We start from the raw sequence: 13386 nt of genomic DNA, 5'->3' as shown, positions 1-13386 counted from the left end.
AATTGTAATTTATCAAACGTTTCCAAATATAAAAAATTGACATTGTAAAATAAAATAGAAAATAAATATAAAAAAATTTATGAAGATGACTAATTGTCTACGAAGCTATCAGGTTCTGCTTGAATAAATTGAAAGATGCCACTTTTGAATTGCCGATATTTGCGTAAACCAATGAAATTACCCAAACAACAATAACCGCTTTTGCACTGACAATTTCACACAACGCAATGAGTTCGTTCTTCAACAAGATGCGCCATTTCCCAGAGTTTCACGAAACTATAACTGCAATCGAATCTCAAAAGAAAGCAGAGCAAACAATGATCGATGGATATACAAAAGCATTTGGTGATGATTTCAAAAAATACTCTGGACAACAAAAACCCGAGTTCCAAAATGGTTTAAACGGAATCATCGAATGTGGAATTCAAGAAACAACCATTATTAGAGATAGTTTTGTAGCAGTTTCTAATTTTGCTAATGACATGCAACCACTCCTTCAACAAGAAATTGAAATCAACAAGTGGAGAGAACTTTGCAAGCAAGCACAAGAATTAGCCAAGAAGAGTAGAGAAGATGCTAAAAAGAAAGAAGCTGCTTATAATCGTGCACAAACTTCAGGCAAGCCATCAGACATTAGTAAAGCTGAAGTTGCATACTCTTCTGCTAAGAGAAAAGCTGAAGAGGATACAAACAGTGCTAATGATCAACAAAAGTCATTAGAAGAAAAGGAAGGACCATATAGGGAGCAATTCCTTCAATCCTTTGTTACTCCAATGACAGCAGTTATTAACCTTAGAATTCAAGAAGCAGAAAAGATTTTACAACTCACAAATCAATTTGATGAAGCTATTTCTAAAGTTCAAGACTTCCATGATGAAGGTGTTGATCATTATAAGGAAAGGTTCCAACAACTGAGTGCGGTTGTTGTCGAGTAAACAAAGTAAACCAACAACAACAAAAATTTGTTTTTTTTGTAGTTATTCAAAATAACGGTTTTTACACAACGAAAATTCGAATCTTTTTTAGGTAAAATGAGCAAACAAAATCCTCGGGTATGCGTTTACTGTAGCTCTTTGTGGTATACTCATATTGCTGTCACCGTTACCCGAGAATCACCTACATATATTTTTACTGTTCAATATCCATCAGGAACTGTTTTCTTTTCAAACACTCCAAAAGTTGACGTTTTCGAAAGTCAAGTAGCTGCTGGGCGTTATATAAAAAGCAAATTTCAATCAAATTTAATTGCTGATGGAACAGCTTTAATCGGACTTTCAATTTCTCCTGAAGGTGAAATAATTTATGCAATTATTCAACGCGCAAAAGAAAAGGCCATTCTTCCTAATGGATCATCAATATATAAAACAAAAGAAATTAACATTTTTTCGATTGATTTAACAACACAAAAAACTAAAAAAATCGAGAACGCGCTTGGAAACAATTTCTTTTATTGTCCAACTTTTGATATTACACATCCATATCCATCTGAACAAACTGTTTCTGATTATGATCCAGAATTTTGTTGGAATCAAAAATGGCGAATTGCTTTTGAAAAAGTAGATGCCAGTTTTGCATGCACTGTTCTTCTTCAAGGTTATATTGGGAGTAAGAGTTCAAGTTCTATTTATATTGCTCGACGATCAATATATAATCCATATACTAGATACACCTCTCGAGGTATTTCTGAAGGGTGTCCAGCAAATGAACTTGAATGTGAGCTTATATTTCTTGAGGATAAGCGCTTTTGGTCGAACTGTTGGCGAAGAGGTTCGGCGCCCGTTAAGTGGCGATCTGCAGTTTCAGGAATCAGTGTAATCCATAATGTATTAGATAATGATCCTGAAGAAACACATTGCTATTTTATCAAAATTCTCAAGCGATTCCAAATTCAAAAGATCCATGTCTTATCATTATTAGAAGGAAATGGATTTGAAAAAGAGTTATCCAATTCATATCAAAAGTCAATCCAAAGCTTAGACTTTGTTGATTTCCATGAGTTTAACATCAACACATTAGGCAATGGCAATAGTTTACAAAAAGCAATTTCATTTCAAAATTTTTTATCATCAACATTCTTAACATCAGAACCAATTTTTACTGAAGGAGAAGTTGATACTGTAACCAAACGCCAAAACACGATAATGCGTTTTAATTGTGTAGATTCAACAGATCGTACAAACATTGCAACATTTTTCTATGCAAGAGCGTTAGCCGAACGCAAAGGGTTTTGTAAAATAGATCGAGACTTACTTATTCCACTTTTTTTAAAATCGGGAAATGTAATTTCATATTTTTATATGTTAAGTGACGCCACCAAAACGCAAATCATTCGAATCTTTACTCCAAATACCGATGACGTTCGATTTAAAAAATGTTTTCCACACTCAATAATATCTACTTCAAAGTCCGATGCGGCGTTAACGATCACCCGCCGATTGAAAGTCAATTCATTTTATGAGGTCGATAACAATATTTCTGAATGGCTAACCGCCGATTATAAACCCCCGTTAACGTACACCATTGATTGGACCCATTTGTTAATAATTACCAATTCTAAAATGATATTAAATTATAAACAACCGATGCCAGATTCAATATTACATACAAACACGTCGTGTATTCAATGCGATTTAAATCAATTTTCATCGGAGATAATCTTAAAGTTACCGAAGCCGATGCGGATATCACATTTGACATTAATCGTAATGCCGAATTCACCAACTTCGTTTACGTTAAGTTGTGGTATGGATGAAAATACGCGTCACATATGGCTAAAGGACATCTCATTGCCAATCGTACAAAACCCAATACCATTACGATATTCATTAATCCAATCTTCACGTCGTTGGAACATTAGCGCTCCATTTGATATCCATGGGACTGAACCGTCGCGTTTTGTATGGATTACATTTAAATGTGACAACAGAAACAATTCGAAAGTTACAATTTCGAATGTTTTCATTGATGGGATTATAACGAATGAATATCAAGTTCAAAAGTTCGATGCAAATACTTATAACCAAAGTAGTATTAATGAATATGAAAAGAAAATCCAAAATTTCTTCGAAGCAAATAATAGGAATTTAAGTGATTATATGGAATTAGAAATATTTCGTATTAAGAATCGGATTTCTTTGGATTTACGCAATTTAATTACTATAAGACTTGGTTATAACCCTTTTTATACATCCATTTTATCAAAGTTAAAAGCGGATTTGTCAAAATGTTATTTCTGTTCAAAGATTACAAGTTATAATGAAGCAGTTCCAACTTTTTGGGTTCCTAATTTTTGGAATTTACTCGATTATGACAGAAGAAGAGTTGAAACATGTCAAAAGCCCTTTAAATTATGTAATAATTGTTATAACCAAATAAAACAATTCGAAAAAGATATTAAAGAATTGGAATATAAGTTAACTACAATCAATAAGAAAGTAAATAAGTCGGAAATTATCATGAAGAATTTGGTTAAGGGTTCAACACTTTTATCTTTACCTGATCAAACATGTTTTTTAGAGTATCCTTTAAATTGTTCGAATAATAATAACATTAATAATCTTTTAATAGATAACGATGAAGTTTGGTCAATCGATTTACAAGTTAATAATTTAAAGGATTTGATGTTTACAATTTGTTTACCTACGTATTCAATTGTTTCATCAATTTCAATTGAGTTCATAGGTGATTTACCGAAAACTATTTCGATATTATCTCTTAGCAAACAAACTTTCGAAATAATTGTACAGAACAACGTCTGCTTTTTGGTGTTTAAAACACCTTTTATAACTGAATCAATAACATTTGTCTTGACACCAAACGTAAATCAAAAGTTTATGACGATGAAATTGATCAAATTTTTCGGCGAATTCATAAATCGGCCATTACCGCCTCCGATTTTAGAAAGCGTTGACCCAACGAATCGAAAATTAGTATCAATTCATGGTGAAACTGATCCTAATAATAGAACGATGATTTATAGGATTCAAGAAGAAAATTTGGTTTTGACTGAAATTGGTTTTCTAGTCGATGTGAATTATGATTGTCAACCTCAATCAATTGCTGTTTCTATTTTTAGATATGGAAAATTACAAAAATATTATCAAATAATTATTCCGCAAATTCAAAATAAAAGAATGTTAATTTATAAGTTGGATGATGAACAAATTTGCGACGTATGTATTGTACATTATATTGACTTATCTCAACAAGTATTCGCACCTTATACAACTTTATTTGGAATATCAATTAAATAAAATTATTTGTATAGATAAATGTTTTTGTTTTTTAACTTTATACAAAAAAAAAAAATTATCACTTTTTGATAGTAATGCGGTTATTTTCAGATAAAACGATCGTTTCCTATTGAATTTCGACTGTTGTAAAGTTTTCTTCGTTTTGTTCAATGGGGCGGAAGAAATTTTCAAGTATATAAGAAATACGAATTCGAACTTCTTCATTAGTTTGTTCTAATATTGTATTTAGTGTTTCAAATAAAACAGATTCTTCTGCAATCTGAATGAAAAATTTATAATCATTTTCAAATGCTTCACAAATTATATCCAAAGTTACAACAAGTTTCCTCAAGGATAAAAGTTCAATAAAATCTAAAATATATCGAAAAATTTCACCTTTAATTTTAAGAGGAACTAAATAACTTTTCTCCTTATTATTAAAAGAGAAATGTAATAAATGAACGAAGAAATACTCACAACGAATTTTTTGTTCGACATTACTCCTCTCAGCAACATTCAACAAAAAATACACAATTTCATATTTGTACAAAAACTCAAAATGTTCATCAATTAAAGAATCAAAAAACACAAAAATAGGACGATTTTGTTGTGATGTTAAAATCGGAACGCATTTTATCGCTAATTTTATAATTTCATCTTTAAGAAACATTTGAATATTATTGTCGTCATAATTAATAATGTTATTAATAATCATAAAGAAATATGGAATTGATTCGTTTTCAATAATTGGAATCGATGCGTTAAGTTCATTAATTAAATTATTGATCGATATTTCTTCGATGCATCTGTCATTAAATAGAACATATGAAAGACACTGATATGAAAGCATTTGAATTTGTTTGTTCATATTACATAAGTTTTGTCTATAAAATGGTATTAATGGAATAAAAATTTCGAGCTGTTCAATTTCATTATCTATTAAAAATTCCGAAATTTCACTTTCGATATGTAAAATACAATAAATGTCTTTGGGTGATTGAGTGCGTGTTGAAATTGTGGATAGTAATGGAAGAATTTGATTTTGAATGAGAATATAAATAAGTGGCTGCTTATTGGTTTTCGTGGATACTAAATTACTGAAAAAAATAAGAAGCTTTGATTGAACTTCTGGTACACTATGAAACATTCCATCCATAAGATTATGGATAAAATCATTATTGAGAAAAAGCGATTCAGAACCAATATCAAGAAAGCTTAAATGGGTTAAAACTGTAATAAGATTGTTAAGAAAATCGCCGGGAATTTCACAATTGAAAACTGAAAAAATGATTTCTTCAATCCCAAGTTGAATTAAATCAGAAGGATCAACAGGAGGATCTAAGGAACTAATAATACCAATTATTTCAAAGCCATCTTGAGTCGATAAAATTAATTCTTTTTCTTCTGGATATTGATCAATTGAAATAAAGTCGGATTTGGAGAGTAATTTTCCTTCTTGGTTCATTTTGTCAAAAAAATCCAAGTTACTACCAGTGAGAATTTCACGAATATCTTGTTTGGGTTGGATTTTGTACTCGCTCATAAAGAACGTTTAAATATTTTTATATATGAACATGTAATAGAACGTTAATTTTATTGATTAATTTGAATATGTTTGTTCGAATGGTGGGGATAAAATGTGGTCAGAGTATTCCAATAGTAAAATTCCTTCCCAAGGAATTATAACTTCTATTGCATTTTCATCAAACAGTCGAAGCTTCGCACTTGGCCTTAGCAGTGGATGGATATATATTTATCATATGGATCCAAATGAAACATTTCAAAAGAAACCAATTTTTACATGTGCAATAAATTGTATCACTTGGTCAAGAGATGATAAGTATTTAGTTTTGTGCTCAGAAGATTGCAAAGTTTGTTTAATAAATTCATCAACCTTAAAAATTGTTCGCGAATATTTTGGTTCTCTTGAAGCTCTTTATGCTTGCGATATTTCAAGGTATAATGATAGAATTGTTGCAGGCGGTCGAGACACAATGATACATCTTTGGTCAACATCTACTTCAGATCACATTGATTTTATTTCAGCTCACAGAGAGGTTATTACTTCTATTCATTTCAGTAGTGATGGTCAGTTTATTCTCACGTCTGCTCTTGATGGTCTTTGTCGAATCTTTAATACTAATAACCTATTACTTCTTCGTACTTATGTCACAAATGGGGGCTTTACAACATATTCAACATTTTGTCCTAGTGAAAAATATATTTTTGCATCCACAACAGATAATAGTTTAAACTTAATTAGTATTCGAGAAAATCGTGTAATTGCATCATACAAAGGTCACATTGATACAAAGCTTCGTGCTTCAATTTTTGTACGAAATAGGGAAATGAATGTTGAAGTAATTGTTCCATCAGATGATGGAAGTGTTAAATGTTATAATGCAATTGATGGAAATATCCTTTGGGATATAAACCTTGGAGAATCTCCCGGATTGATGATTGGAGTATCTCCTGACTCAGAGTTTATTGTAGTAACGAAAAAAAAGAATTTTATAGTATTCAAGAGAAACGAATGAAATTAATAGGGATAATTATTTATGTAAATATTATTTTCGAATTTCTTGTGATTATTTTTTTTGACATGATAATTTCAAAAATTTATTCTTTATACAAGCTTTCTGAATTAAATTTTCTCGACATTGAGATATATTTACGAAGGGGGTAAAAATGGCTCGAACATTTAAGAGTTCACAACATGAAGTAATTAAACGTTCATGGTCACTTTTTACATCCTTCACTCAGCAAGCAATCATCAACAAAAAAATATATGAGTGAAAGAGATGAACTTTGTCGTGATATCAAATGCTTGCTTGATGGGTTTCAAATCGAATTTTCTTTGCTTGATCACGAAAAAATAATTGATGCACTTTTATCAATGGAACAAAAATATTCTCCTTATCAAGGCCATGAGGATATGCTTAATAATTGTCTTGGAATGATGTTTAATTATGGAATTAGAAAATCTATTGATCTTATGAATATGAAAACAGAAAGAAGTTATCCAATTGGCAAAAAATTTATGAAAATGATAACAATATTTGTATCTTTTTATAATTCACATGACAAAGATTTATATATAAAATCATTAATAAACATTATAACAGACTCATTAGATGAGAAACCAATTAGATTACCATCAATCAATCTTAGAGATGAGAAAAAATTTAGTTCAACTGAAATTTTTTCTCATCTTGGGTCGACAAAATTTTTAATTCAAGTTTTAATATCAATACTTTCACAACATATTTTTAATGATGTTTCACTTCTTTTTGTTATCTTTAAATGTCTTCAAAACGAAAATATTGACATCCAATATTTAGGTTTAAAATGTTTATCACGAATAAATTTTTATTCCACACAAATCAATTTCCAAGAAATCCGAGTTTTAATTGAATGCTTAAAAACCAATTTAATCGGAGTCTATGAAGTTTATCCCAAATCGGACAAATTTTGGTCACTTTCATTTAATAATTCCATTCGATATCTTTTTAAATATATCCAAATATTAATTGGTAAAGAATTATTTAGTATAATTTCGGTGATAACATTTATATCAGATTTACCACAAACTACGAAAACAATTTTTCAATTAATTGATCAATTTTTAACAAATGATAAATCTTCATATGATATGTCAATGACAATATTTAACAAAATATTTCCATTTTTTTATCATTCAGAAGAATTCATTAAGATATGTAAAGAAATATCATTATATGAACCAAATTTTATAAATAAATTATTAAAATCATATTCAAATGATATAAAATATATAATTTCATTATCGAAAATCATTGATATTGAACAAATTCATATATTTAATAATCATTTTAATAACATTGATCCTAATTATATATATCCATTAGTTTCAGCATATAAAAAAGAAAATATGCCGAAACAATTAAAGATATATATAAAAGAATCAATTATGAATATACCTCCAATGGTTAACTATATAAAACCTTTATTGAGTTTTGCATTTGATGAAATATTATCACAAATTATACGTTATCATCCAAGAGATGTATTATATATATTAAAATTAATAAAAGAAATTAAAGAATGGAATCAAATACAAAATTCATTTAAAGAACAAATTATTAGTTATGCATTAAATAGTGAATCATTAGAGTTAATATCATTTGTAGCATTATATTCATTACAATATAATACTTTTAAAGATATAATTAAAACAAATTCTTCAATAATTAATTCATATGAATCGAAAAGTTTCATTCAAGTTTTACCAAAAATTTTTAATGAAAATTATAAAGAATTAATTCCAAATAATTTAATTATCGAATTATTTAAGTTATCAAAGTTTAAAGCAATTAATAATATAATACAAAGATCTGAATTTTGGAACATATTTTTAGAACAATATTTCCAAATATTTGAAGAGTTCGATGATTATTTAGTTGCAAATGCATTGTATTTCTTAAAGAATTATCCAAAATTACGCGAAGTTATAATATTAAATAAGTTTTATGTTGTTCGACGAATATTTAATTTAATTAAAGATGATGATAACTTAAAAATTTCAAATAGAAATCGTAAAATTAGATATTGTTCAATGTGTAGAGATCATTTTTTTAAAGATTTATTTGGATTAGATCAAATTAAATATTCATTAATACCCGTTTTAATTAGTGAAGGAAACATTAATTTGTTAAATGATTTTTCGAATTTATTACTAAATTTAAATCAAAATTTAATACAAAGATTAAAAAGTACTATCGATAACTTAATATCACAAGTTGAAACTCGAATTGATTTCTTAAATTTATTAATGGAATTAAATAATAATCTTTCAAATTTATTAAAAATTACGAATAATGATTTATCAAATTTATTAAAGTTTAAAATCGATCAAAAGATAATTTTGACTTTCTTAAATGATTTACATAAGAAAATATTTGATATATTAAAAACAAATTCCGATTTTTTTGAATTTTCTAAAACAACAAATTTTGAGTTTTTAAGTTTATTTAAAGATTTAAATCAAAAGATTTCAACAGTTTTAAATTTAATATCAGAAAGTTCTATTGAAACCACGACAGAAGAAAATGGTAATAATTATAAACAAATTGATATTATATTACTTAAATTATTAATCACTACAATAAATGATGCATCAGAATTATCGAAAGTTACAGTGAATGATTTAGTTAGAGATTGTTCATCTGAAATATTTACATATTTATTTGGTTATGTACCACGAAATATTGCAACAACTGGAATCATAACATTAAATAAATTAAAAATAAATCCAAATGATTTACATTATGGTCATACATTATTAAAAGAATCGAAATGTTTAGCAGAAGTATCATCACAAGTATTTTTATTGTTAGGACATCCTTCACGAGAAATTCGAATTCAAGCATTAAAAGGTGTTGGAATTTTAGGCTCATTACATGAAGCATTAAATATCTTTAAAATAGAATCTGTTCCACCAGAGAAGAAAACACAAGTTTTATATTCTAAATTATGGGAAAAACATTTTTTAAATACAATTTTGAAATTTTCGATAATTTTAGGTAATAAAAATAAACAAATTTGTTTTAAATTAATGATAGTTAAATCATTATTATTTAGTATTAAGTCAAATTATTTCGAGAATTTAATTGACATTTTTTTTCCTAAATTAACTTCTTGTATAGATATAGCAATACAATATCCAGAACTAAGAGAAAAATGTTTAAAGTTTTGGATAAGTTTTATTCAAGCAATTAAAACTCCAAATACATTAACACGTTTATTTGGTCATATTATATCACAAGTTATACAATTTTATGATTCTTTTCCTAAACATGTAACAGAAATATTAAAACTTTTAATATTTAATAACGCTAAAATCACTAAAGATTACTTTTATGAGATTGTAAATTTACCATTTTTTTATGAGCATTCAGAATTAAATATATTTTTAAATGAATTAAAAAAAGAATCAAGTGAAAAAGATTGGAAACAACAAATTAATCAATTATATTTACAAATCGAACAAGCATCGCCATCATTACGTCATTTAATATTAATCCAAATACATATTTTATTAAAACATAATTTAAATGAATTAGAAACCGAATTCTTGAATAAATTATTTGATAGTTTATGGAAATTAGTTTTACATGAAACAAATAATTTAAATTTAATACTTTGTGGTCAATGTATGGGATTAATATTAACATTTATTAAAGATTTAAATCCACCTGAAGAAGAAGTTATAGATAAAAATAATTCAAATCAAATAATTCATAAGTTAATTGTTGATTATCTTGTAAATATTCTTGAAGATTCTTCATCAATATCTAATCATGATCATGCTGCTTATGCTATTCAAGAATTATTAAAACTTTTAGGTTGTAATAATGATGATAGTGAAAATTGGAATTTATTTCCTGATTCTGTTAAAACAGTTATAAATCCATTTCGAAAATCTGCTTTTATAGCAGAAATGATTCATCCATTAGAAACGGATTATAAACCAATAGCTTTTAATAATGGAATTAATTCATTTAATATTTGGTTACCTTCTTTTACTAATGCTTTATTATCTGTTATAGTCACCGATAAAACAAACAAATTTAATAAAATATTTTTATGTTGTGATAAAGCTTTAAAAGATTCACAATCAATTAATAAATTTATTTTACCATTTTTAATTGCGAATAATTATACAAATGAATTGTTTTTAAATGCTTTACATATCGAATGGGAAGCAATTTATAATAAATTAACTTCTAAAGAAAGAAATAATTGGAATTCTGATATTATATTTGCACGAGAAGCTATTTCATTATTCTTTTCATTATTCAGTTCATTAGCTAAATGGAATATAACGCCTGGTTATAATAAACTAAGAGTTAATTGGTCAACATTAAATATTTCTGATGATTATAACTTTGCTATAGCTGCATATGAATGTAAATTATATTATCATTCATTACAACATTTAGAATTATATATCTTCAATAATAAAATTGAAGATCCAACAGAAAACCCTCAAACAAGAGATTTATTATATTCTATTTATATGCATATTGATCAAGATTCACTTGAAGCATTTCATGAAAGTCAAAATAATCAAAATGTATATAATAATGATGAAGATTATTCATCTAAAGAAATCCAAATATTTTTTAATGATAATGATAATACTAATAATAAAATACAATTTGTAAAACAATTAATGAGATCTGGTCGATATGAAAGAGCTTTATCTGATTCATTATCATTAAAGAAGAAATTTCCTTTTAATGAGAACTTAAATGTTATAATTGTTAATAGTGCTATTCGACTTTCACGTTGGGATGTTTTATCTAATTTATATGATCATAATCAAGAGAATAATATCATTAATCAAAAACAACATATATCATTTCAAAAGAAATTTGATATTTCAATCGGAAAATTATTATTACATTTAAAGAATAATAAAATTGATTTATTCCAAAAACAATTACATATTTCACGTGAATGTTTATTCCCAATGTTAAAGAATAACTCATCAATTTCTTATGATAAATTAACTTCTATTCTTGCATTATATAAATTACTTGATGAAATTGAAGATTTACAAATATCAAAAACATTACCTAATACTTGGAATCAATGGACATCACAAACGTCATTAAACATTGATGTAATTGAACAAATTACTTCAATTCGTTGTTCTTTAATTAGTATTTATGCTGAGAAATCAAAAGTTAATTCATTAATATCTCAACAATGGTTATTCTTATCTAAAATATCACGTAAAAGTAATTTCTTATTTCAAGCTGAAATGTTTTGTACACGTGCAATACAATTCTCAAGTGATGAATTCCAACGATCGATTTGTATCTATGAATTATCGAAAATATTATTTGCGAAACCTAAAAATGGAATTCAAGCGTTATCATTATTACAACAAAATGAACAAAAGAATTCGACTAATTCATTATATCCTAAAATATTATATAAACGAGCTAAATATATGATTGATTTAAACACATCTAATTCTAATGAAATCATTGAAATATTAAATAAAGTTATAGAGAAACAAATCGAATTTAATAATAATTCAGGTAAAGCTTATTTTACATTAGCAAATTTAGCTGATCAAAGAGTTATTTCTTATATTCGTTATCTTGAACAAACATCTTCTGATCCTTCATCAATTCATACACGTAATAGAACAAGTTCAACGAAATTTTGGAATTCTTCTACATTACCTGGATATGTGACTGACTTTTTTAAAGAACAAATTCCTTTAGCATTAAAAAATTATATCGAAGCAATTACACATTCACCACAATATTCATATGAAATCATTCCACGAATTTTAGAATTATTTTTTGATATTGGTAAATATTTTACTCCTGATAGTAAATTCGAGTTAATAAATGCACAACAAAAAGAAACTGTACTTGAAGCATTAAAACTTTCAATGAAAATGGAAAACCTTAAAAAGGTATCATCAATAGTATGGATTAATTCTATTACCCAATTAATATCTCGTATAGAACATCCGGATGTACTTAAAAATGTCCTTTTTAAATTATTACGAATTTGTTGCGAAGATTTCTTACAACAATCGTTATGGCATTTAATGACATTATGTCAAAGTGAATCTAATACAAGAAGATCACAATTTAATATATTTTGGGAATATGTACAATCTGATTTAGAAGCGAAAATAGGTAATAACGTAACAACTATTTATAATACTTTCATGCAAATAACTTCTGAAACTATAAATCTTTGTAAACTTCAAACTACAAATACAAGTCGAACATCCAAAATAATGGATTCTAATAAAGCATGTCCGAAACTTAAGAATAGTTTCAACCAAGAAACGCCTATTTTAATGCCTCTTTCAACAACTTTAATGTTTGGAATAAGCCGATCAATAAATAAAACGACAGAAATATATATAAATGGAATGTCGAACAATGTAAATGTCTTAAATTCATTACAAAAGCCAAAGAAAATCGAATTGATTGGTTCCAATGGTAAAAATTATCATTACTTATGTAAGAAAGATGATGACTTACGTAAGGACATGCGAATGATGGAATTTGCGACTTTCATCAACCTAATTTTACGTGGCGATCGTCGATCTCGTCAACGTAATTTATCGATAGTTACA

General features: G+C 27.0%; 1 protein-coding gene across 1 annotated transcript; it reads left to right on the top strand.

Annotated features, from left to right (window-relative positions):
- Positions 1 to 227: 227 nt before the first annotated feature.
- Positions 228 to 935, top strand: GO595_011108 (uncharacterized protein; the record flags this gene model as incomplete). Its single annotated transcript, XM_067913862.1, has 1 exon — positions 228 to 935. The coding sequence occupies one exon, from the start codon at positions 228 to 230 to the stop codon at positions 933 to 935; it is 708 nt and encodes a 235-aa protein (XP_067768772.1).
- Positions 936 to 13386: the final 12451 nt, after the last annotated feature.

Source organism: Histomonas meleagridis, assembly GCF_020186115.1.
Source record: "Histomonas meleagridis strain 2922-C6/04-10x chromosome Unknown scaffold_85, whole genome shotgun sequence".
In the NCBI taxonomy this organism is placed as follows: Eukaryota; Parabasalia; order Tritrichomonadida; family Dientamoebidae; genus Histomonas; species Histomonas meleagridis.
The sequence above is the reverse complement of the archived record's forward strand: the minus strand, read 5'-3'. Positions and strand labels throughout refer to the sequence as shown.